Source organism: Corvus cornix, chromosome 17, assembly GCF_000738735.6.
Source record: "Corvus cornix cornix isolate S_Up_H32 chromosome 17, ASM73873v5, whole genome shotgun sequence".
NCBI classification, from domain to species: Eukaryota; Metazoa; Chordata; class Aves; order Passeriformes; family Corvidae; genus Corvus; species Corvus cornix.
This window is the reverse complement of record NC_046346.1, coordinates 9,327,471-9,351,584: the sequence shown is the minus strand read 5'-3', so window position 1 is coordinate 9,351,584 and position 24,114 is coordinate 9,327,471. Positions and strand designations below refer to the sequence as shown.

Genomic DNA, 24,114 nt, shown 5'->3' with positions numbered 1-24,114 from the left:
CCGCCTCGTTCTGCTCTCCCGGAGCCCCTGCGGCTTCCCAGGGCTGCCGGCATCGCCCTGGCATCGCCCCCGAACCTGGTGCCCCTGGGTCGGACGGAGTCCGAATGTGTTAGGGCCGGGCGATGGGAGGAGTGGGCGCTGTCGTGTCCCGGTGGGCAGCAGCCCTGCCCCGACGGGAGGGAGGAGATGGGCGATGCTGCGTCCTGGCAGGAGCCGTACCCACCCATCGGCTCGCAGGCAGCCGCGTTGTAACATCTCGAATGAACTCGGACGTTTGAGTTGTGGCTGTACGAGTCTGGGAGATGTCCAGGCTGTGTACGAGGTCCTGTGTGTGCCGGAGGAGAGAGTGCCCGCCGGGCAGCAGTGCTCTGCAGCAGGAGCTGTTTGGGTACGGGGTGGCTGTTGCTCCACGCGAGGCTCAGGCCGTGCTCGTGGCGGGTGCAGCCCGTCAGGACAGAGGGATGGGGCTGGACTGCAGGGAAATGAGCTGCTGGGCTCGGATCATCCAAACTGGGAGCTTCCTCCCCCGCCTTAGAGAAGTCATTCGCATTTGCAAGTCAGCTTTCTGCTCAGTGCTGTGGAAATGTGAACCGATTTGCTGTTTTCCCTGAGGTCTTGCTTGCTTCTCGTGTGTGCGTGCTGCTTCCTTTGTAACAAATTATTGGAGGGGGAAAAAAAGACCAAGTAATGTAAAATGTGAAATCTCTGTTCAAGAGCTGTCAGCCTGGATGATGGTGCCTATGCTTGCCTGTGTCTTGCTTTTGCGAGCACCTCTCTCAGTTGTCTGCAATAGCTTTTTGGAAGCTCCTTGTGGAAAAAAGTATCTAGGACAAGTGCAGACTTGTAGCCTGTTTAACTCCTGTCAGAGCAAAACAGTTGCAGATCCAGTGTTTATCTCCTCGGAGAGTACTCCCAGATGCACTACTTTCAGCAAAATGTTCTTAATGAAGTCTGGCTGGCTTCCCTCCTCGGCCTATCCCATTGACTTCCATCCGTTCCTGAAGGTGCTTCTTGGGAGGGACAAGAGTTTAGCCTTGGAGGGTTTGGTGTGCTGGCCCCCTGTGCTGCCAGCTGGCCACGGGTACACCTTGCTGCTGTTTCAACAACTCCCATTTGGAGAGGACCTGGCAGGTTCTGCTCTACACCAGCTCTTCTTTGCTTCCTGGTGGTGTTGTCTAGACCTTCTTTCTGCTTCCTGATTGGTTTGATTCTGAGAAGCATCAGGGTCTGGTGTTAAGTACAGGTCCTGAACTCAGGAGGGGTTTTGCGGTGGGATCTGGTGTTTGGTGCTAGTGCAGGGATTTTAGTAAAAGCTGGGGCAGCTGAACTCTAGGAAAGCTGGCAGAAGTGTCGAGCCAAAATCTGAGGTGGGCTCCATGTTGTTGTTTCTGCTGTGCTGAGGTCACCTGAGCAGCTCTTTTAGGCTGAGTTTCCCGTACAGTGGCTTCATGAGCTGGGGTAGAAACTTTCCATTACTGGTGTGTGAACTCACCCAGTTAAGTCACATTTGGATGTGAAACCAACTCCTGCCAAGCACAAGGTGACTCTTTGCTGTGTGTTCTCCCTCTTGCTGTGTATCTTATGGTCTCTGGCATTTAAACCCATCACACTTGCCTGGGATCTCTTGGGCACCCTCTCCTTCTTTCTGCATGAAGGAAATGTCTCACCCTTAGAGAAAGAGGCTGATACAGCTGCTGAAACATCCTTTTGGTGCAACAGCAGGTTACCTGCTGAAATAGATCTTAAAGAGACTTGTGAGGCCTGTTGAGCTCTGTGGGCTCAGCACTGGAGGGATCAGACAACCTGACATGCTCTGGCATCCTGCTGGGCTGTGGGGAGAGCTGGGTGGCATCAACTTATCTTACATTGTATACACTTCACCCCCACCCCCCACCTGTGGCCAACTGTGGCTTTCCAGACTAACAAACTGCTCCCAGGAGAAGATGCCAAGTCCTCGCCCCTGGCAGGCCTGGCCCACAACACCACGGTTTGGTGCTTTCCATTTCCTGAGCCAGGCGAGTCCGGTGCGGTGACTTCTCAGTGCTGTGGTGTGTGAGATCACAGCCGGAACCAGTCTGCAGGTGACTCTTCACACGGTAACTTCTGGCTCTTGAAAATTACACCTTCTGAAAGGTGACAGTGCAAACAAACAGAGCTCGTTGTGCCTTGCTAAACATGCGAGAAATCTTGGGTCATAGGACAGCGTAGCTGGGGACACACCTTTTGGGATCATAAATGTTCCCACTTATGCTGGCGTCAGTGCCAGCCCTGCTGAGTAGCAACGAGGGCTGTTCAGGAGCACATCATCTTCAGCTGACCTTGCAGCACCAGCACAAATACCGACTGGTCCTTGGTGACCCACGTGGACCTTCTGAGGAGCCACACTTCTTCCTGTGCCTGTGCCAGGCTGAAGGACCTTCCCAGAAAACTTTTGAGCCTCAGGGGAGAGTGCTGATGGAAATGGAGAATTCCTAATCATTGTGCCTGGCTTGCTGGGTAAATCATCAAACGTATGTGTACAAAGAATAATTAATCTTACAGGAAGCTTGCGCAGGGACAGCTGGAGATGGAGTTAATTTGGGAGGAGGGAAGCCAGATCATTTGGAGCAGGGCAGGCAGTCCTGGTTGCCGGCAGGAGCATGCAGGAACAAAGACTTGTGCTGCCTGGAGATGCTGGAGCACTTTCCTCTCAACTCTGTGCCTTGCAGGGGCCATGTGGATTTTTTCGGTCCCACCTGCCATTCAGCGAGGCTCCAGCAAGCGTAATGTTAAAATAACAGCCCTCTGTGCCAGGTCACCGAGAGTAAAGAAACAGCAAGTGCTTTCCGGAACAGATTTCAGCACTTTGCTATTCTCCACTCTGTTATTTGGCTGTCCAGGTTTATGCAGGAATGACTTGACTTTAAAATTATTCCCTTAGACTACAAAGCTCCAGACACAAGTACCTGTGTCTGTTCATGCTCTAGAAATACGGATACATAATTCCCGTTTCTGCAGAGAGCCTGTGAACCATAATTTTCTTCTCTGATCTTAAATACAGTAAATATTCTCACTTCTCATATGGAGAACAGAGAAAGCTGGTGGTGAAGGGGGTTGCAGATCAGGGCACTGGAATCCCGAGTCATGTGTCCGAACTAAAAGCTAACTTCTGTTCCTTGGAAGGGCTGTAGGGTGAAGTTTGGGTTTGGTGGTTCTGATGTGTCTCTAACCTGTGCCCTTCCTGAGGGGAAGGAATGACACCAAAGGACTCTGTTGGCCATGATTCTCCTGCCACTTGACCTCTGATACAGTGAAAGACACTGTTCCTGCAGGAAGGCTGTGGCTTGGGAAGGTGCTGGGGAAAAGGTGGATTCAGTCTCTGCACAGTGGTCTGGCTCTCTCCCGAGTCAGAAGTTTGTCTGTGAAGGAGGATTGGAAATCCCTGTGCTGGCAGCACAGATCACCCGCCCACCATTGGGGCAGCAGGGACCCCATGGCTGGTCCCTGCTTTGGGGTGCAGTGTGGGGAGGGAGCGTGGTCCGCGGAACTGAGCAAGGCCTGGGGGTTTGGAGGGCAGGAGCGGCTCCATCACTGTCCCTGGTGATCCTGGCAATGTCCCATGAAGTCCTCAAGCTGTCTGGTATCCACCAGCAGCACTGGGTGCCAGGATGCGGCAAGGCTGGCACTGCTGCACAGGAATGCTCGTGGATGGCTGCAAGCATCACTCCTGCAGGCTGGATGGCTCCTGCTGTAGGGGAGCTGGATTAACTTTCTTTTCTGATTGTGTGAAGCGAGACAGCGGGGAGCTGTGTGGCCAAGTCTGTCTGAGGCTGGGGAACAAAAGAGGGATTTTTGCTCTCCTGGCTGGCTTGCTGCTAGAGCTCCAACTTCTCTGGAGTCAATAACTAATCACGAGATGGGTTTATGTCTCTTGTCGCTGCAGTGAGCCACTCTCCGCTGCCTCCCCCCGCCCGCGCACCACTTGTGCTCAGCTGAAAAACTATTTGCTGCTTTTCTTGGCGAGGAGACATGCCACGGCCTCCCATCCCTTGTTTAACAAAATGGGAGGACAAGTGGAGTGGAGTTCTGTCTGTCTGATTTGCTTCCAAGTGTGACAAGTGGGGTGTGAGTGCTTATATCTTCCCTGGGGCAGCGCAGAGCTGTCAGAGATGTAGCTTGTCTTTCAGGGCTGGACTCAGGTAGGCGATAGGGAGGCTCCCTGGCTGGGAGGAGGAAGCCTGTGGGTTTCCATCCCTCTCCTCCCAAGGCAGCTCCCTATCCCAGGCTGTGTTGGGCGAGGAGGAGCAGCCAGGGAGGCACATGGACGGGCGCGCTCTGCTCAGAGGGTGCTGCGGAATACTTTGTGCTGAAAGTCATCCCCAGCGAAGAAGTAGGTGTGTAGAAGACACAGAGCTGTCACTTGACTTGGTGAAGTCTTGCTAGAGGCTCTCACGGCCAGTAAGAGGAGGATGGACACGTGGATCATCCTCTGCTGTCTGGAGAGGGGATGCTCAGGCCCTTCCAAGAGAAGAAGGGAGTGGGGTGATTGGGTTATGCTGCAGGGCTGCTGCAGACCTGACCCGTGCCAAAGCACAGAGAAAGGTGCTCTGCCAGGCATTGGGGAAGGTCTTTTCCTTCTCCTGCTCAGGGCAGCTACTCCTGAAATGGCCTGGCAAACACATCAGTGCTGGGCTTTGGTTTGGTGCCTCTTTTCTTGAGGGCTGATTGCTGAGATATCCAATGTACAGCCTTTGGGCTACTGGTGTGACCTCTGGAGTCTGGCAACAGGAATTGCTGTGGAAGCTAATTGCCTCTTTGTGCTGCTCTTAAAATCTGTCACTCTTCAAATCTCTCCTGGAGAAATGCAAAGTGCTTAGGAGAGGAGAAAATGAGCAAAGGACAGGACTGTTGCCAGTCAGGGGATTTTTTGCCTTGTGCACAGTTGTGCCTGGGTGTGCTCAGAGTCCCTGGGTTGTGTTCAGGACCCGAAATGGATCCATACCACAAAGGTGTTCAGGCTTCTGTCTGCTTGTGATGGCTTTTAAACAGCAAATCCACATTCCCAATTCTCTGATGGTAAATTAAAAGTAGGTGATGGGGTGCACAAGTCAGGTGGGAGTGAGGTGTTTTGCCGTGGCTGAGTTTGTGGGTAGAGGCCTTTTATCACAATGTCGGTACCTGCGGCTGGGTATTGCTCTGTGCAGAGGGGTGGCCAGTGCCATGGTTTTGAATTGCATGGCTTGAGTAAATTCCCACAGGTGCATTGGGATCTTGAGATGCTGAATGATGGCAGTGGAGAAGATATGAGGTGTCCTAAGGTAAGCAGGGAGCTGCTTTTGACCCCCTTGACAAGATGAGGGTGGCAAGGTAGTGCCAACCTGGAATTATTTGGAGACCTAGTTTAAAAACACTCTGATCTCTGAGCACCTTAATCTTCATTAAAAACCGGGGTTTGTCAGATATCCGTAGCAAAAGCTGTTTCCAAGAAGCATGAATCATTTCTGGAGCACTAATGCTTATGACTTCCACTCCTTTGTTCTTGCTGACGGCACTGTGCTCTCTGACAGTTCTCAGGCAGCTCAGACCAGAGGTAACAGTGCTGCAGCAGTTCACTGTTCATCCCTCCCAAACACATCCTCCTGAATCCCAAACATTCCCTGTGATAAGAGTGGGATAAAACTGGCTTGGAAGGCAACAGCTCTAGGGAGGAAAGCTCAGTGTATGGGTAGAAATTGGGTCCTTCTCGATGGGGGGTATCAGCAGGGGTCCGAATGTCAGGGCCAGAGGTTCAGCTCAGGTCCCAGATGTTCCTTTTCTGTCTGCTGGGATCTCTGAGGAGCCCAGCCTGACCATGAGGACTGTCTTACCAACTTGTAGCACTCCCAGCACAACGAGATTTGTTATGTTTCTGGTGCTTTGGTAATAACAAGAACATAAGTCATCTTTGCAAAATGATGATCTTGCTATAAATAGAGAATCCAGCTGCTTGTGTTGAATGGCATCAAAGAAAATCAGAGGAGCAGCTCTTATGCTTAGTGAAGTGGATTCTGGCTGTTTTCTTTGAAGATGCTGGGGTGGGAAGATTTCTTGACAACTGAGATGTGCGAAAGCAGCGCACGAGAGCTCAGAGAGCTCAGTGTGACGTGTGGAATCTTCAGCAGGGGGCAGGTGAGGCTGAGATCTCCCATGCCATGCTGGGATCTCTCGCAGGGGGCAGGAAGGCTGGGATCTCCCATCCCATGCTGTGCCTTCCTGCCTCCCCAACGAGAACCTGCCTGCACTGGTACCTGGCCAGGATGAGGAGGCAGCAAATGCAGGCTTGCTTTACTGCTTGTAAATAAGGCTCTTCAGGAAAAAGCCCTTGAAACCTTCTCCCCTTCTAGGAGGAGGGGAGCTGGCTCCAGGCTCGTGCTTGGGAGCTGCAGCAGCACTAAATCATTTGGAGATGTCTCAGCAGTTCTGAGTGCTGAGTTGTGAGTTCACCGCCTGGAACAGCAGGAGGACAGACCCTGGTGTGGTTCCACGTGGTTGCCTGACTCCATGCTGCTGTCTGTCTCCATGCTCCTGCCTCCTCTCCCTGTAAGTGGGCTCCAACCCCTCACCAAAACTCCTGTTCCCAGGATGGCTGAGCAGTCCTGAGTGTGCTGCTTTAGTCCTTCTCCTGCCATGGAGGCAGAGGCTTGCTCAGGGCACCAGGTTGTGACAATATTGTCTGTGCTGAGTCCTTGCAGCCCCAGGGGTGTCCAGCCTGTGACAGACCTGTCCCACCAAGTGCTGGGCTGACTTTGCATGTGCTTCTCCTCTGGAGAGTGGGTGCTGGGGAATTTGTGCTCAGGAGCATCCCTTGAGCCCCAGGAGGGGATGGAGAAGTGTCATCTCTCCTGAGCTTTACATCTGCAGGGCTGTCTGTTGCTGAGGCCAGGGGAGATGTGTCTGGCTGTGTCATGGGTGGCAGCGAGGGTCTGCCAAAATGAGCACCAGCCAACAGGACTTGCAGCCTTACCCCTTAGAAAAGGCTATCTGAGAGTCTCAGAAGAAAATGAACGTGACTCAGTCCCACAGCAGAGTCTGGCACACAGGAGCCCTGGTGCTCTGGTATTACAGTAAGCCTGTTAAGCATGAATTTCCAGAAGTCTTTGAAGCCTTTATTTAGAAAGAATCTGAAAAGGGAGTAGGCTCTGGTGAATCAACCTCTTTGTGGTGAGTAGGGAAACCTGATCAGGCAGCTGTTTATCTTCTGCAGTGGCTTTTGCACCCAGCATGGAGGGTGATGCTCCTGCGGCGGGGGCAGAGGGGCTGGCTGGGGACAGAGCTCGTCAGACCTGCTCCGGGCTGTGGGGAGAGTGGAGCAGGGCTGGCGGTGGTCGCGCAGAGGTGTGTTCCCAGGACATCAGAGAGCTCAGCCTCCCTGGCTGCTCCTTTTCCATGGGAATCGCAGCTTGTTCTGCCAGCAAGGTGGGAGAATGTGCCAGGCTTTGCACTTGCTGGGAAAGAACAATTGAGTTTGTTAATGAGTTTAAAGAGGTGTTTTCTTACAGCAGCATCCAGCACATCCCCCCTGGGACCTGCAGTGCTCTGTGGTAGGTTGAGGTGGAGTTTCTTGCCCAGGTCTTCCTTTTTTAGACAGCCAAGCCAATTGTACCAGAATATCTTAACTCCTCTGGTCTAAAGTAGTGTTAAGTGCTGGGTGGAAACCTATTTCACTTTGGGTAAGCTATAAAAAAAGAGATTCCTCACTTCTGTTTTAGCACTGCTCAGCCTGAGGAGGGGTGGCTGTGGTCCCTGGCTGGCTGAAGTGTTGAGTGCTGGCAGGTCCTGGCATCCATCAGCATTCCTGTGAGCCAGGGCGAGCTGCTGATTCTGTTCCACTTGTCTGGCTGCATGTTGGGCATCTGGGACTTGCATTCCCTTCCCACAGGGCTGCTCTAGGGGCCAAGTGCTGAAGATTAAGATGCTCTGACTGCTTGTGTATGTACAGCCTTGTTTTGCTTTGAAGAGCATCGCTTAAATTCAGGGCTCACAAAATCCAGCTTATAACCCAGGTCCCCTGAGAAGGATGGAGTAAATTAAATCTACATTAAATTTATTAAAATAAATCTGTCTTTTGCAGGGGATCATGAGTAAAACTTTTCTGGACCCTGCTGAGGTCCTAAATATGAGATGTTCCTGTGCCAGGCTGGCAGCTGCAGGCCCTGCCTGGAGCTTGGTCCTATCCTAGTCCATCCTATCTGAGAGCAACAGAGGCTGCTTCCTCATGGATGGGGTGAACAGAAGTGAGCCTCAAATGCAGGTCTACGAGGAGGACAGGCACTGCAGTCTCCAAACAGGTCGCAGTTTCCCCCCTCTGAATTTCTGTCCAGAAAGGAAAGAAATTTCTTGAGACTGAGCTGGCTTCACACCCTGGAGCAGCTGAAGCTCCACATGAAATGCTGCCTCCATCTCTCCTCCATCCTTCTGCTCCTCTGCAACCTCTCTGCTTTTCCCCTCCAGTACTTGGAGGGATGGATGCTGGGAGAGGAGGAGGCTGTGAGTGCTGGAAGTGTGGCTCAGGTGGGTGGCTGGCATGGAGATGTTCCCTGGGGAGCTGTGAGATCTGCCTCTCTCTGCCAAATAGTTTCTTGCTGCTGTTTGATCTGGCTGTTCCCAGCACTCAGGGGTGCCTGTGTCTGCCAGCCTGGCCTGGGAGGAGGAGGATGGTCCCTCAGCATGCTGGGGTGGGGCACAGTTGCTCTCCTTGCAGGAGGACCCAAGGAATGGCATCGCTGACCTCTGTCCCGTGTGTGGCAGCAGGGACTGCGTGGAGCTGCTCTGCTGGACTGTGCCACCTGTTTAGGATGGGGTGAGAGTTTGGGCTCCCAAAACTGGTCTGAGGCACTGCCAGGACATGTCCACAGACTCTGCTCTGTCTGGCTGCTATGGTACAACCACCTCTGCCCTTGTGGGCTCTTGAGCAAAGCAAGCCCACTCCTCCCCACCTCTTCCCAGGCTGTGTCACTCAGCACTGGGGCCTGCATCAGTCTGAAGCTTAAAAAAGAATCCCAAACTTGTCCTGATTTTGCAAGAGGCAGTTTTGGAGAAAGGATTACCCCAGCATCCCCTTCTGGAGCATGTTTGGGGAGCAGTGAGGTGGTTGTAGCAGCAGTAGCACAGAGGGGATTGGGGTGAGGGGCTGGGTGGGGTGCAGCCCCTCGGTCAGGCCCTGTGTGCAGGTGCTGTGGTGTTTCATGCCTGTTGCTAAGGAGCTGCCTCTGGCAGATCCAAGGCCCAGACTTTGTGGCACATGTTCATCCCCCTCCCACAGCAGCCCGTGTGGCCTTGTTCACTGGTGAGCTTTCCCCCTGCATGTGTAGGGCCAGGCTTGCTCAGTGTACTCAGCTGAGGATTTAATTCCAGATGCTCGAGATGACCCCCTTCCTCTGAGGGCAGCCAGCGTGCTGATAAAACACTGTGATGCTATAAATAAACATGTCGGCTCCACAAGGGAGAAAAGCCTTCAGTATGAGCAGGAGTTTGTTCTAAACAGAAGCCCAGGAGTTGGCTTTCTTCTCTCAGGAGGTACATTGACCCTTGGTTTTGGGGAGGAGCTGGAAAATGTAGGTTTCCCTGTTGCTCTCAGCCTGATGGAAGAAAGTGCTTGCAAGAGGGGGAAGGATTGACCTGCCTGGGAAAGGATTCACACAAGATTTGTTCTCCTGCTTTTCTGCAGGCACACACCTGCCCAGCCTCCCTCTGGAGACTTCTGTGTTGCTGGAATGAGGACATCCTTGTGTGCCCATACTACCTGCCCCTCCTCGTGCTGGGCTGGACTCTAGCTAAAGAGCTCGTGCATAGCTGAAATAATGGCTGTGGGTCACTTTGCCCCTGTGGCAGAGCTGTCACTCCCCTGGGGTTGCTACAGGTGGAGTTTTTCCAGGCTGTGCTGAGGAGCTGCTCCAGCCTTCCTACAGCATGGGGCTGCTTTTGGAGGGCCTGGGCTTCCTGCAGCCTGTGTGGGACAGCCAGGTGGGTCCTCCTGCCTCAGCCTGGCAGTGGACACGTACAACCCTGTTGCCACAGCCAGGGCGACAGGCACTGCTGGCTCTTGGGATGGCATTTGTTGAGCTTGGATTTGCAGGGCTGGAAATGAGCTCGCTGGGAGGTCGGGAAGGGAGGGACTGTCCCTTTCATTGCTGTGAGTGGTTTGGCTGATCCAACCCCTTGCAGGGTGCAGAGGGCAAGTGCCAGCCTGGGGAAGGAACAGCTGAGCAGCAGAGCTTGCTCTTGCTCCTGGGGGCTAAATGATGCTAAAGTTTGTGCCACTGCAGAGGGGCTGCAGCTGGGCTCGTGCGTGGCAGGAGCATCGCCACCAGCTTGGGGACAGAGAGGGGTCAGACACAGCAACCACTCTGTATTGCACAGGGAGCCTGTCTGGAGCTCTGAGCAGAGAGCTGAGCTGGGTGTGAGCTGTGTGATGGCTGGCAGGCTGTGGGAGGTGGGATGCCCCCCTGGGTCACTGGGAGCAGCAGCCAAGTCCTCCAGGAGCTGCAGGCTGCTGGTGCTGTGGGAGATGCTGCTCCGTGTGTGTCAGCTCCAGACAAATCACTTCCCGGAGCCCAGCTACAGGCTTGGGTTTGAGTTGAGATGGAAAGCATAGGCGATTCTTCCAGACAACTCCTCTCTTTCCACATGAGAGGTCAGATCCGTTTCCTGCCCCTATGCTGGGCTCTTGTGAAGGAAGAAGATAAAAACCTCCCCAGACAATCCTTAACCTTGTGCCAAACCTGCTGCTGCCTCCAGCACTTGTTGTAAGCTCTGCTCTTGCCTCACTGGCTTGTGAAATGTGCAAGACTATTTGTGTCTCAAGAACTGACAGGATGGACCCAGGAGGATGGGGACAGCTGAGATTTAATTAGGAGCTGTGGGTTTAATTAGTAGTGTCTCAATATATTCATGCTCAAGAGAGTTGTGTATCTTGTGAGTTTTCAGTCTTCCTGCTCATCCCTTTCTGTCTGAAGCTGTTTGGGTGTGTTTCTGTGTAAGGGCCATCAGTAGAAAAACCTCATCCTGCCCCTCTTTGCTGCCTCAGCTCCCTCGGTGTCTGCTTTTCATGGAACTTTTCTAGGAATTACCCAGTCTCTACAAACTGAGAGTAACTTCCTCTGCCTGTGGGTCTTGCTCTCTCCCAGGCTTTCCATTTTTCCAGCGCTATCTGGTCCTGCTTTTCTGGCAGCGTGGGGAGCCTCAAACCCCTCATCTTCATACCGATCCAGGGCTGGAGGATCTCAGGGTGTACCCAAACTTGTGATCTTTGCTGAACCCAGAGGTGTCACTCCAAGGTGGAGCTGTGGTGCTGTGTGTTGAGGTGACCTCCTGCTGCCCATCCTCTGTCGAGCACGGGTCCCTAGTACCATACTTTGGGGAGGGGTTGGGGCTCAGGGGGATCCTTCACCCCCCTTCTCCCAGGGCTGCTTCTGGCCCCTAGGATGGAAAATGGCTCATTCCCAGCTCATGGATGCTCTGAGTCCCTGCAGCTCTGGGTACTCGGATGGCAGCTTGAGGGAACCAGTTAAAATGTGGTGATCGCTGTCTGCCACGGCTTTGATGGAGGGGGACGAGGGAAGGGGGCTCTGGCTTCCCAAGGCTGGTTTCCACAAAATTAAGGCTTCTCTGATGCAGACTCACTTGACTCCCACAACTGCCACAGCACTTTCTCTTCCCCTGCTCTCTTGTTAGCCGCATCCAGGCGTGCGTGAGTCTCCACGTGGTGACCTGGGTAAGCTTCAGCTGGCAAAATCCCAGGGCTGCTTGTAAGTGCCACTTCAGAGCTCAGTTGCCAGCTCTTCGTCTGTCCTTGCAGAGGACAGGGAAGGCTGGGATGGTCTGTTTGTCCCGCCTAAGCTGCTGCCAACTGCAACAACCACCACCTCCAACTGTGTCAGGGGAGGGTTAGGTTGGATATCAGGGAAAGGTTCTTCCCCCAGAGGGTGCTGGGCACTGCCCAGGCTCCCCAGGGAATGGGCACGGCCCCGAGGCTGCCAGAGCTCCAGGAGCGTTTGGACAGCGCTGCCAGGGATGCCCAGGGTGGGGCTGTTGGGGGGTCTGTGCAGGGACAGGGGTGGGATTGATGATCTTGGTGGTCCCTTCCAGCTCAGGATATTTTGTGATTCTATGAACTGGTTTTGCTGCTTCCCCTGCCCAGCCTAGAAAATCCAAACTGACTAAGAGGCAGCATCTCCTTCCCTCCCCCTCTGCCCATACCTGTTGTGGCAGGTGTGTGACACAGGTGGGACTTGAAGTCAGAGGTGTTCCCTTGTGACTGGAGCTGAGTGCAGAGTGGCCACTGAGCCTCTGCATGCTCAGCACATGGCTGGATTTTGGAAGCAGGGGTGTGCACACACAAGCTGCCCCTGGCAGAGGAGGGTATGCGTGTCCTGTGCTTTCCTCATGCCCAAGATGCCATGCCAGCTCCCCCGAGAAGGGTGGCTCTCTGGGTCAGGAGAAAAAGCAGTTTGAAGTCTACGGCTGCTCTCCTTAAATCACCTTGGAAGAAGGCAGACGTGTCCAGCTCCTGGCATCTCTATTTTTACTTTGTGCAGAGATGGATATGGCTGAGCTGTCTCCTTTTATTTCCAGCGTTTGGCGCGTGCTGCAGCGCGTTGCTAAAGATGTGCCTCGCTGGATGCGGAGCTGCCCGCTTCCCTCAGTCCCTGAGGGACTGCGGGGGTGAAGGGCTCTTGCCTTCTGCATGGCTTCATCATTCTTTTCTTCTCTACTTGCTGCTCTCTGCCTCCCCCTCCCACTCCCCGTAGAGATTTTGGACTTTGCTTTTTTCCTATATTTATTCAAATCAGCCTGGATAAACAGGGAGCAGGAGGGAGGTGACTGGGGCCACTGGTAACACTGGATTCCTGAGGTGTTTTTAATGGGTTTCTAACAACTGGAACTGGCCTATTCTGATGCAGAAACTCTTGTTATTTCCTGTGTCTGCAGCCTGATAGTTCCAAGATTTCCTTGGAAAGGCCCAGACTGTGCATTTTGCTTCCTGACAGGCAGGCTGATGAGCTCTGTGCTCAGGTGGGTCCATTGCAGCAGCTCTGGTGCTGCTGGTTTTGCCAGGTGTGTCCTGGCAATGCCATTTTTAGGTTCCAGCTGCCCCCAGAACCATGTGTCCAAGCTGTGCCTGTCACACATCCCTGTCCCTCGTCTTGCTTGTGGGCAGGAGCCTGGACACGAGAGAGCCAGGCAAGTCCCCAGTATCTCACTCTGCCCATGGGATGCTCATGAGAGGCTGATTTCATGGTTCACTGCTCCAAAACTTGGTTAGAAGTGAGATGAATTGTTTGATCTGTTGAACCAGGCACCTCAGAAACCTCCCAAATATCCCAGCCCTGCAGCCCCCAGGTTTTCCTGCTCTGGGGGTGAAATTGGGGGGGGCTCTCTGGGGGTCCTGGACCTGCTGCCCCCAACATCACCCACCCTGTGGGGGCCTGGGGATCTGCTGGGCTCCTCCAGGAGCCAGGGATATGCAGTCCCTGTGTCCAGCCACACTGTCAGCTGTGGGGCAATAGCTCAGAGCTATTGTCCACCCCATTTCTTCCCCAAGGAGGTGGGGGGAGCTCATGTGTCTGGAGCAGGTTGGAGAAGATGCTCCATAACAAATCTCTGCCCCCTGAGCTGCTCCAAGGCTTGTCCTACATGTGGTGACTTCGTGTGCCTGATGATGGGACACTGGGAACTTTGGGGAGCGTAGAGGGAAGGGGAGAGTGAAATTCCTTCAAACTTTTCAGCTGGAAATGCTGCTTTCTGTCCCTTGGGGCTGACATGGCAGCCCCAGGGTGTGTGATGGTCAGGGAATGTGGCTGGAGAGGGTTTGGTGGGGCTGAAGGACTGGAACCCCTCAGAGCCCCAGAGCAATCCCTCCAGGGACTGTCCCTCCTCTCTAGGCACAGGCTGCCTGTGACCACACCAGTTTGGGATGTCAGTGATTAATTGGGAAGCCTTGGAGCTGACAGCTCCTGTGCTGGAAAACTCCTTAGCAAACTGCAGGGGTACTTTTGGACACGGTCTGACTTTAGCCCTCGTGCTGAGCCATGGCAGCAGGGCCCACCAGCCATGGGCTGGCTCTGAGTGTCAGACTGCAAACCTTTGCTTGCTGAGCCTGTCTGCTGTGGGAGGGGAGCTGGGCCACAGCATGTGTTCCTGAGCATTCCCACCCGCCTGCCTCCCTGGAGCAGGAGAGCCTCTGCACCACAGTGCAGCATCGGGCTGCAGTCAGAGTCTGTCGGCCCCTTATCTGGGCGTTGAACAGATGGTGGTGATCCATAAACTCCTGTGGTGCCGGGAGGCTGAGGGGGAGCCTGCTCAGGGGCTGTTGCTCCTCAAGGATGTGAACGTTCTCCAGTTTTTGGTTGGGTTTTTCTTGCTCGCCATCTCCTGTGTGAAAATGTGGGAATGGAGCGGGTGAGCCTGGGGTTGATTTGGCTGGATCCATCTGTGTTACGTGGGCTAACTGAGAGTGGGACAGGCTTGGTGTGAGCCCAGAGATGTGGCAGTGTGTCTGATGTGGGAGCATGGTACCAGTGTGTGGATACACAGGACACCGCCCTGCTAAAACCTTTCCTGCTCCTGATGCTGAGGCCCCTCCGTGGCTTTGGCTCTGCCATCTGGCAAAAGAGAGCATTGGATGTCACCTGGGGATGTGTGGAGGGTTCATTGGATGCTTCACCTCGGGAGGGTACCTGCATCTGTTCAGATGTGCTCTGTGCTGTGCTGGGTGAGTTCCCATCCCAGGCCACGGTATCCTGTTCTTCCCCTGCCTTGGAAATGCCGAAGCACATCACAGACACAAACAAGCCAGGGATGTGTCAGCCTCACTGCTGTATTGATGTTTGGTTAATGAGAGTTGGCATCTGGAGCTGCTTATCCTTTGTCCTTGAGTGTAGAACAACACTTGGACTGCAATGGGCTCTTCATCTCACAGCCATGATCAGCTGTGAGGGTATGGCAGGAGCTCTGATGGGGGAGGCTGTTCTTCCTTGTGGGATTACAGACTTTAAGCCCTGAGGAGCTCATTCCATCTGACTGCATGACCCCCCTCGCTGTGACTGGGGTAAGAACTATGTGTTCCCCCCGCAGAGAGGGCTCTATTTGGGGTTCTTTCCACCCTGTCTCAAGTCAGCATGGGAGACAAGGTCACATTGGCCAGGCAGGTGCTCTGGAGAGCTGTTTGAGGTGGTTGCAAGCAGCAATAACGTGCAGCCCTCAGTGTTTGGGTAGATGGCTGGAGGTGTTGATATCAACAGGGCTGAGTGCTCTTGTGGAGGGGAGGGGGAGAGCTCCTAAGCCGAGGCAAACTGGTCACCTGCTTCCCAGGGAGATGCTTCCTGTGGATGCAGCTGGAATACGGGGCAGCAGATAGGTCAAACAGGCAAAGAGTCTGTCTGGTGGATCCTGTCACCTTTCTGCCAGCAGAACTATTCACCTGGCAAATGGGGCTAAGGACATTCTGTGGGCTCCAGTTAAGGTCTTGCAAAACCTGATGGGATTCAGGTGGGAGATGTTCAGTCTGGGACAGCCCTGAAGGCTCTGTTTGTGCCACAGATAGGTCTGCCTGTGTGCTCTGCATGGGGGCAGCTCTGCAGATCGCCTCTTGCTGTGCAGCAAGGCCAGTCTGTCACGTTTGTCTGTGTCTGTGGTCTGGTGTCGACATCAGAATCTAATTTCAACCTGCTGAGTATTGGCCAAGACTAACTGAAAATGTCTGTGGGGAGCTCCTCTGAGAGCCACGTAGCTCTCCTGAGCCACGCTGCAGGCTGAGCTGTGGGGTGACTTTCTCCAGGCAAGGCACAAACATGGCTCAAATTACTGTCCTTGCTTTTGGGAGGGTCAGATGGCACCTCTGATGCTTCCAGACCTTGCTGTGTGGCTTTGCTGAGCCCTGTGTCTCTAACAGAGGAGGAAGCCACTCCCTTGGAAGTGGCTGTGGGGAAGCAATGTGTGTGTGGACATTTTGGAGGTCCTGATGCAGGACAGGTGTTAATGGGCAAAGTGCTTTTGCTGAAAGCCTTTGAAGCTGAGACTGACCCCAGGAGCTGGGCGCAGGCTCCCAGGGGCTGGGAATGTCCTCTGAGGGTGACAGGGCTGTGAAATCAAGCAGCAGAGAGCTTGTCCAGGCTGCACTGGAGGGTCCAGCTCTCTGTTGCTGCTTCAGATAGGGCTGTACCCCTTGTTCAGCTGGTTAATGGGCTTGTGCCAGACACGTCTGTCCTCCCAGGGACAGTGAGACACTGTGGGATGCCTGGCTCCTTGTGGGGTGGGAGGCAGCAGAGCCTTTGCTGCTCATCCCTGTCTGGACAGGGACACCCAAGGTTTCTGCTCTCAGCCAGAGTGCCAAGGCTGGTGCAGGTTTTGGGAGGGAATACTGCTTCATTTTGGGGGAAAACTGGAGCGAGGTTTACCTGTCAGGGAGCTGCAATCACAGCTGGTAAGGGCTTCCACAGTGCAAGGAAAGCAGCTTGAGGATTTCTAAGGTGATAATATCTAGGAATAGCACTGGGGTAGCAGGGAGTGCTCAGTTGTGCTGGGAGTGCTGAAAAACAGGCTTTTGGAATGAAAGCATGACCTGCTTCCTCTGCTCCATTTTCCCACCCTGTGTGTGTTTTTCTGAGACACTGCTCCTGCACAGTACAGTACCTGAAGCAAGTCTGAAGCTGAGGTTTTGCTTTCTCCCAGTGCTGACGTGTGTCCTGTCTCTTCACAGCCATCAAGGTGAGCTGCATTGGATCCTGTGGGGTGTCCAGCAAGATCAATGACACAGCATGGACTGTGGAGGAGCAGTACTTCAACAGCACGCTGTCCCTGGCAGACAAAGGTACGGTCTCAAAGGCCTGGTGGAGATGTGTGGTCCAGAGATGCTTTACAGAAATGTATCACCAAGACTTCAACATCCCCTCGATGTGAAATACCCCTCACAGGCTGCCTTGGCTTGTGCACAGAGGATGTGAGCCAGGATTAGAGACTGCAAGAGCTTAGTGGGAGCTGTGCAGGGAAGGATCCTGAGCAGAACTTGGCAGCCGCCCTGCAAGCACTGCTGGCATCCTGTGGCCCTGAAGCAGAGCTGTCACAGGGACTGCTCCCTGTCTCAAGGCTCTGTGGGCTCCCCCTGCTCTGCTTCCTGCGTGTGTTTATGATTGTCACGAAACACTGATCAAAGCTGGTCAGTAGCAGGCAGGAGTTTGTTCTGAAGGGATGTGGAGGTGTCACTTGTGTTCCAGGAGAAGCGCTGGCAGCATGGCAGGACCAGCCTAGGACAGCTACCTCTGCTCCCAGTGAGATGGACAGAGATAGCAATGGTGTTGTATTGTCCTGTGGGTAAAGTGACACCAGCAGCCTCTGGGGGGACCTGGGCCTGAATGAATGCTGTCTTTCTGCTGTTAAATAGGTCAGCCCTACCACAAATAATTCATGCTGTGCCCTGGCTCCTGTTGAAATCAAGATGTGCCAGTACTCACCTGCTGAAGGCAGTGGCTGTAACAGGAACATGGCAAAAGCCCAGGATAGCAGAAGCTCAGCCCTCTGATACTGTTTTATCTAATAACAGGAAATGGGTAAAACTGAAATGGCAGTTTCTGCTAGCTCAGCAATTTTCCAAGCAGAGCTTTTAGCATTGAGGGGAGACTGAGCTCATCCTCACAGCAACTGGTGCGAGTGCTGCTTGCTCTCAGGTCCCTGCCAAGGGAGACAGTTGCCTGGCTGGCTCTTGGCTCACGGCCTGGGGGCTGCAGTCAGAGATAAACTGCCTGGGAGGGCAATGGGAAACATTCCTGCCCGATTCTGGATGTGCTGAGCACAGAGAGCCCAGCTGTGAATGTCGGGGGGCACAATCACAGAGGGGTCTATAAGGTGCTGCAGACCATTGGGCTTAGGTGAGTTGGGAGCTGTAGGCTGTGAGTGAGTGTGGACTTGTGGGGAGGTTTAAACCTGCAGCTGCACTGAAAAATGCTCCTTCCAACTTTTGTTCCTAATATTTAATGATTTGAGGGAGAGCTGTGATCTTGTGGGCAGATCTGTGCCGGTCAAGCTGAGCAGTGGCAAAAGCCAGGTGGGAGGGTGGAGTGGGAGGAGGTGGGTGTGCTGTTTGTTGGGTTTGCAGCCTCTGGAAGACTTTGATAGCTGCCTTGGCAGTCGGTTCTTGTGAGGTTGGCCTTGAGAGCCATCCCCTTGATAAATAGGACTAGAGTGAATTGGGAAGGATGGAGGGAAAAGCCATGTGCTGAAGTGTGCCCTTTGAAGGCCTGACATCCAAATGTGGCCAAAATTTGGTGTTCCCAGTTCTTAAAGTGTTTGTGGGATACCCTGGTCTTTTGGCTCTTGCTTTTCTGGGACCCAGACTCGTGTGTACCTCCCTGTGCATTGCTGTTATCTGTCACCCACTGGTATCACAGGCTCTGCCAGCCCTGATGTGGGTGCTTGGGACTGGCAGCAGGGCTGGGCTGCTGGCTCTGCACTGGCGGTGGTCACAGAGCCATGTGCCTGGGCTGTGAGTGGGACTGGATGGGCCAGCTGATGTCTCCCAGAGCTGCCACAGCTGCCTGCAGGTGAGGCAAGAAACTGCAGTGCGTGACTTACCTGAGATGTAATGAACTGAAGGGAAAATCTGTCCCTGTAGAGCCGTGTGATCAGAAACTGAGCTGTGTTGTGCTGTTGTTCCTGTCCTGCCTTGCAGAGTGCAGTGAGGTTGTGAGGAAAGCCCAGCCCCAGGTACCAGCAGTTGGTCTGGAGCAGTGTGCTGGGAACTCACAGTCACCGACCTCTGTTCCTCAGCTTTTTGTGTCCAAAAACTTGTGTGGACACAACTGCTGGGAGCTCTCAGCCCAATTCCCAGCTGTAGGGAAGCAGAGAGGGAGAGAGTGGGCAGTCCCTGTGTGTGGGACTGCAGCCAAGGGGGGATTTGCCCTTCATGCTCAGGAATTATTGTCCTGGACTTGCAGGTTTGTCCCATGTCTGCATTCAGGCAGGACAGCTGGGCCCTGGGAGGATGGAGAGGGGAGCAATGGGATGTGGATGGAAGGGACAGTGTCGATGCTGCCTTTGGACCCGAGTCCACCAGCAGAGATGGCTTCGAAGCTGACCCTTGCATTTGCTGCGCTGGCTTGCAGGGGTGTGGAACAAAAGCCCTGGGGGCTGGCACTGCTCCAGCCTGCGGCACGGGGACAGAGAGAGCTGTCTGCTGTCACAGCCCTCGCTGTGACATTGATGCGTGTCTGGGCTGGCCGAGCAGAGGGAGCTGGGCTGCGTCTCCGTGTCCCTGCCTCTGTGTCTGCCTGTCTGTCTGCCTCCTCCGAGGGGCTGCTGGCAGTGCAGTGTCCTGGCACAGTGAGGCGGTGGCAGGGCTGTGCTGGGGGAGCCCTGCGATGGCCTTGTGCAGGCACAGCCTCGGCGCTGACTCAGCCGTGGCGTTTTTAGGCTTTCCAGGAATAGCTCTCAGCTGTCCTGGCCTTTCCTAAAGAGAGCATGAAGGAGCTCCAGACAGATGGAGTGTCCCATGTGGGTGTTCCCTGGGTGCCTCCCTGCGGGGCTGACCCGGCAGGGAGGGGAAACTGAGGCAGGCTGGATTCCTGGCTCTTGGGGCATGGGGTGGTGAGGGTGATGGCAGGGGCCCAGGGTGAGGGTGAGTTAAGGGAGTTGGAAGCATTTCCAAGCAAGGACTCCTAAAGGAGCATGAGGCCAGCCTGGCCACTGGCCCAGCACACAACTGCTTCCCTGGCCAGCACCAGCAGCCACCCGTGACAGAGCCCCACAAGCAAAGGTTACTGTGGTGGCACCTGGTATGGTCCTGCAGGTGTATAAAAACCATGCAAAATCCTCCCAGGGTGAATCCGTGCTTGTTCTTCCAGGTGAGGGTTGGCTGTGCCCGCCTCACCTCCTCCCACCAAAAAGCAAACAGCAGAAGGGAGGGCAGGACTGTGGGAGGCCCTGGTGTCAGGTGGAGGGACTGCCTTCCTGCTGTGCCCCCAGAGGTCTTACCCACACAGGAGATGTCACTGCCTGAGAATGAGTTGAGGAAGGCGAGGAATTTGCTTCTGCCTCAGAGGACTCTTCTGTTCCTGCCTTCCCCCCACTACAGCAGTGCTGTTACCTCTTCTTTTTGAACAAGTGCATTAACAAAAAAGAGGTAAGGAGGAGCAGCATGTCCCTGCTGGGGGGAAGCTGGCAGCCAGGCTGTGCCCTGGGGCAGAGGGGGATGCCAGGCTGTCCTCTGACACCATCCCCAGTTCATCCAGCCTGATAATATTGGCTTGGCTAGAGGAGGAATCCCAGGTGTCCCCAAGGCCACACAGCGAATGGGGCTCTGTCTTGCCCATCCCTGGTGAGTGGCCCAGCTCCAGCGGTGCCACCGCAGTGCTGGCACCTGTGGAGGTGGTGCAGGGAGGCAGGCTCAGCCTGACAAACAGCCCGCCTCGCTCTCTCCCTTCCCACATCCTGAGCAGGAACTTTAAAAAACACAAATCCGTGCTCTTTGAGGACACGGTGGGGGGGAAGGAGAGAGGAGGTTTGCAAAACTGTTGAGGCTCAGATTGCTCTTTAAGCCTCCAAGAGTGACTCCACACTTCTCGTCCCACGCACCTTTGCATTGAAATAAGTGAGGGGGCAGCTCGTCCTCTGTGGCATCAGCCGCTGCTGGTATTACACACTGCTTTGGGTTTTTTCTTAAGGCTGTACATTGCATGAAAAAGGAGGCAGGCCCTGAAATAACCCAGATGCCCACTTTGGCACTCATTTAAGGCACTTTCCTTTCTCTCCCCGCCTTGGAACAGGGTGTGGAGGACCCGGCTGTGCCACTGGAGCATCTGCAGGTTGGTGATGAATGTTGCTGCAGGGGACCCTGCTCCCCTCAGGGCTTGTCCCCACTCGAGCAGGGCATCCTCTGTGCTCTGGGAAAGCCTCTGGTGGGGCAGGGCAGGAGCTGGAGGCAGCAGGCAGCCGTGAGGAGCAGGGGATTGTGCTGTAGCCTTGGCAATCACACACAGGCCAGTGGTTTAATGAACTCGGGCTCTTTACATAAAAGCTGCTGGGAAGTGCAGAGTGTGCCAGCTGCTCCGGAGCCTCTCGCTGCTCTGTTTGCTGGAGAGGCTGCTGTGCTACAGAGGTCACTCAGCCCACTGAGGGCTCCCAGCGGGGCTCATTGTTTGCCTCCTGGAGGGCAGGCTAAGAGGGTATTTACTTTTCCCACTTGGACTTTGATTGCTTGCTGGTGTTGGTTTTTCCTTGCGAGAGGGGTGGGGGCTGCTGGGTTTCTGTAGGTGCCAGCAGTGCAGGGGATCAAGTGGCAGCGAGCACAGAATGGCACCGCTTGTACCCACTGCTCTCGGGCACAGAGATGCTTCTCTTGATCCAATATAATGGAGTGATTCAGCTCTGTGGAGCCTCCTGCTCCTCTCCCCCTCCCTGCTGTGGCTCTGCCCTTGTTCAGCCAGAGAGGAGCAGGTCCATCCTGTGCCTGTACCCCCATGGGGCTGTCCCTTCCCTGCATCTCCAGCTGCATGCACAGCTCTTGCCCTGTGGAAGGGTTGTGCATGCAAAGGTAGACTTCTGGTTTTTTCATTCCCTCCTTGTACCTGAGTTGAACTTGTGCAGGGAGCTGGATGTAATTTCCAGCTGACCTTTCTTTTGGCAGCTTGTTAGTTAGCTTGAAGGCGCTGCAGGGATTTCCTGGCAGCTCCACATGCTTCCTCTGCTGGCAAATTTCTTGCACAAAGAGCTGAAAAGGGGCAGCTGTGCATCACCTCTTCCCTGGGGTGGTTCTCTGTCGGCCTGGCACAACACCTTCATGGCCAGCAGTTGGCACAGGGTAACAATCTTGGCTCCCAGCTGAATTTAAAAATCTTGGTGACCTGACTAAGCAGCAATGTGAGACTTGTGCAGCTTGTTCTGTGCGAGCAGGAGGTCTCAGAGCAGCAGGTGATGCTCCTGGACAGCCCCTGCCCAGGTGAGAGCAGGAGGGTGTCCATGGGCAGCAGTGAGCCATTAAGGGTGTGCTGGTGCCAGCTCCTGGCCACACTGTGCTGCCAGGTTCAGGAGCAGTAGCTGCAGGTTCAGCCCAGGAAAACCTCACCGAAGGATCTGCAGTTGCCTTGGGCCACAGCCGCTTCCTCAGCACTTCCCAATTTCTTGCCTCAGTAGACCAGTTAATCCTCTGGGGTTTTTTGCAGCGTTGCCATACTGCCAGATCCTGCTAATTCATTGAGAATGTCTCTGGAAACTGCTGACACAGAGGTTTATGAGCAGTGGAGCTCTCGCCTCAGTGCTGGGCACTCTGCTGCACCTCCTGTGTTACAGAAAGGTTTATCTCAGCAGCATTACCTGTGTTGGAGTGCTGGAGGCTGTTCCTGCGGTGTGTTGTGCGTTTGCAGAGCTGGAGTGAGCGAGTTGCTGCCTTGAAAGGGAGCGTGGAGCCTGCTGGGGCTGTGCTCCATCGCTGCCACACAGAGCAGGAGAGCTCTTGTTGGAGCTGAACACTGAGGTTTTCCCAGCAGCTTTGGCTGTGCTTGCTGGCAGGTTGCTCTTCTGGCTCTTGGCTGCTCCCTCTGTGGCACCTGTGCCTGCTGATGGCACGAGCAAATGTGTGCATTTCCCCTCCTTTGTTGCAGTTTGTAATCCCCTGTATTAACTTCATTCATCGGAGGCCGAGTTGAGTCCTGTGCTAAAGCTGCAATGGCTCAGCATCACCTCAAGTGCCCTGGCACAGACTTAATGGTCCCTTCTGACAGCTCTGATAGAGCCTCCTGAGAGCTAAGGAGCTCTGGCCTCCTGCTTACATCTAATATTCAGTTTTCTGGCAGCAGAAGTGGATGAGGAGAGAGGGGAGGACAGGAGTAAGCGGGGTGCTGGCTGCTGGGACTGCAGTGAGAGTGACATCTCTGCCTGTGGCTGGGCACTTGGGGTCCTGTGGCACAGTGCAGAGCTAGGGCTGCTCATTTCTCCACCCCGAAGTGGAAAACATGAACCTGCTGCTTCCCTGCTCTCTGCCTGGAGAGCCTTGAGAGGAGAGTACTCAAGCCATGCATCAGCAACACCAGAATCAGTCTAACTCAGCACCTTTGGAGGAGCTCGCCTTCCCCAGGGCCGATTTTAGGCAGCAGGAAGAAAGACCATATTGCTACAAGTGATGGCACAGGGACCAGCAGGCACTAGGTACCTTTCTATACTCCTTGAATTGGCCAACACAGTTAATGCATCACTCGTTAAGTAGCCAGGGAGAAATTGCCATATGGTCTGGCCTGCTGTTCCTCTACTAGAAGAACCAAAAAATCTGTGTACTCCAAAGGTGCAGCCTGTTCCCATTCTAGCATCCGTGTGTGCAGCAGGAGGGAGCAGAGCTGGGGAGGGACTGGTGGGGAGGGACGGGGGTTGGGGCAGGAGCCCCATTTCAGCCACTCCCTGTCTCCTGTGCCTGGGGTGCAGGGACACCTTCCAGGCTCCTAGTGGTGGCTACAGAGCTGATACCATCCTCCTCTTTGGGGGATGGAGGGAGTGACACACAGAATATTCACCTCTTTTGCCCTGCGTAGCTGTGAGTGAAGCTTGGTGAGGCAGAGGTGTGTGCTGTGCCACACGCCGTGGTTCCTGGCCTGCAGCCTGCTGTGTGTCACACGTCTGGGCTGGCTGTCCCAGCACACCGCAGGGCAAACCCTCATAGGAGAGGAATGAAGGCTCATCCGAGTCTGCCGTGTCTGTGCAGGAGCGACCAAGGCACCTCCCAACTCCCTTCTGCCATCCTGGAGGTCCTGGCTTTGTTATGGTGGCCGTGACCCTTGTGGAGAGGTGGCTGTGACTGCCTGGTACTTCCAGACGGAGGCTCTGGGGCTGGGGCAGCCAGCGTGGGAGGAGGGTTTGGCAGGTGTCCCTGCAGTGGCACTGGTTGGAACGTGCAGCCCAGGCAGATCTGGCCCCGCCGGTGCTGTCAGACTGGGCTGTTTGCACAGAAAGCTGCCAGACAGCCCTGGGAAGGTGGGTGGGACACGGCAAGCAGGGCTGTGTCCTTGTTCCTGTGGGGTTGGATCCTCCTGAGCCCCAGCCCAGCCCTGCTCTTGTGCTGGGCAGAGGCTGCTGGAGGACCTTTCCCAGCCCTTGGCCAGCTGCAGGCAGGGCAGGGTG

At 54.6% G+C, this 24,114-nt stretch overlaps 1 protein-coding gene across 1 annotated transcript in view; it reads left to right on the top strand.

Annotated features, from left to right (window-relative positions):
• The window catches only part of ARRDC1 (arrestin domain containing 1), a 36,748-nt gene that overhangs the window by 616 nt on the left and 12,018 nt on the right, over positions 1–24,114 (top strand). Inside the window, exon 2 of the mRNA XM_039561773.1 lies at positions 16,718–16,828. Coding sequence (XP_039417707.1) covers positions 16,718–16,828 — 111 coding nt within the window. The remainder of the gene's footprint in view (positions 1–16,717; positions 16,829–24,114) is intronic.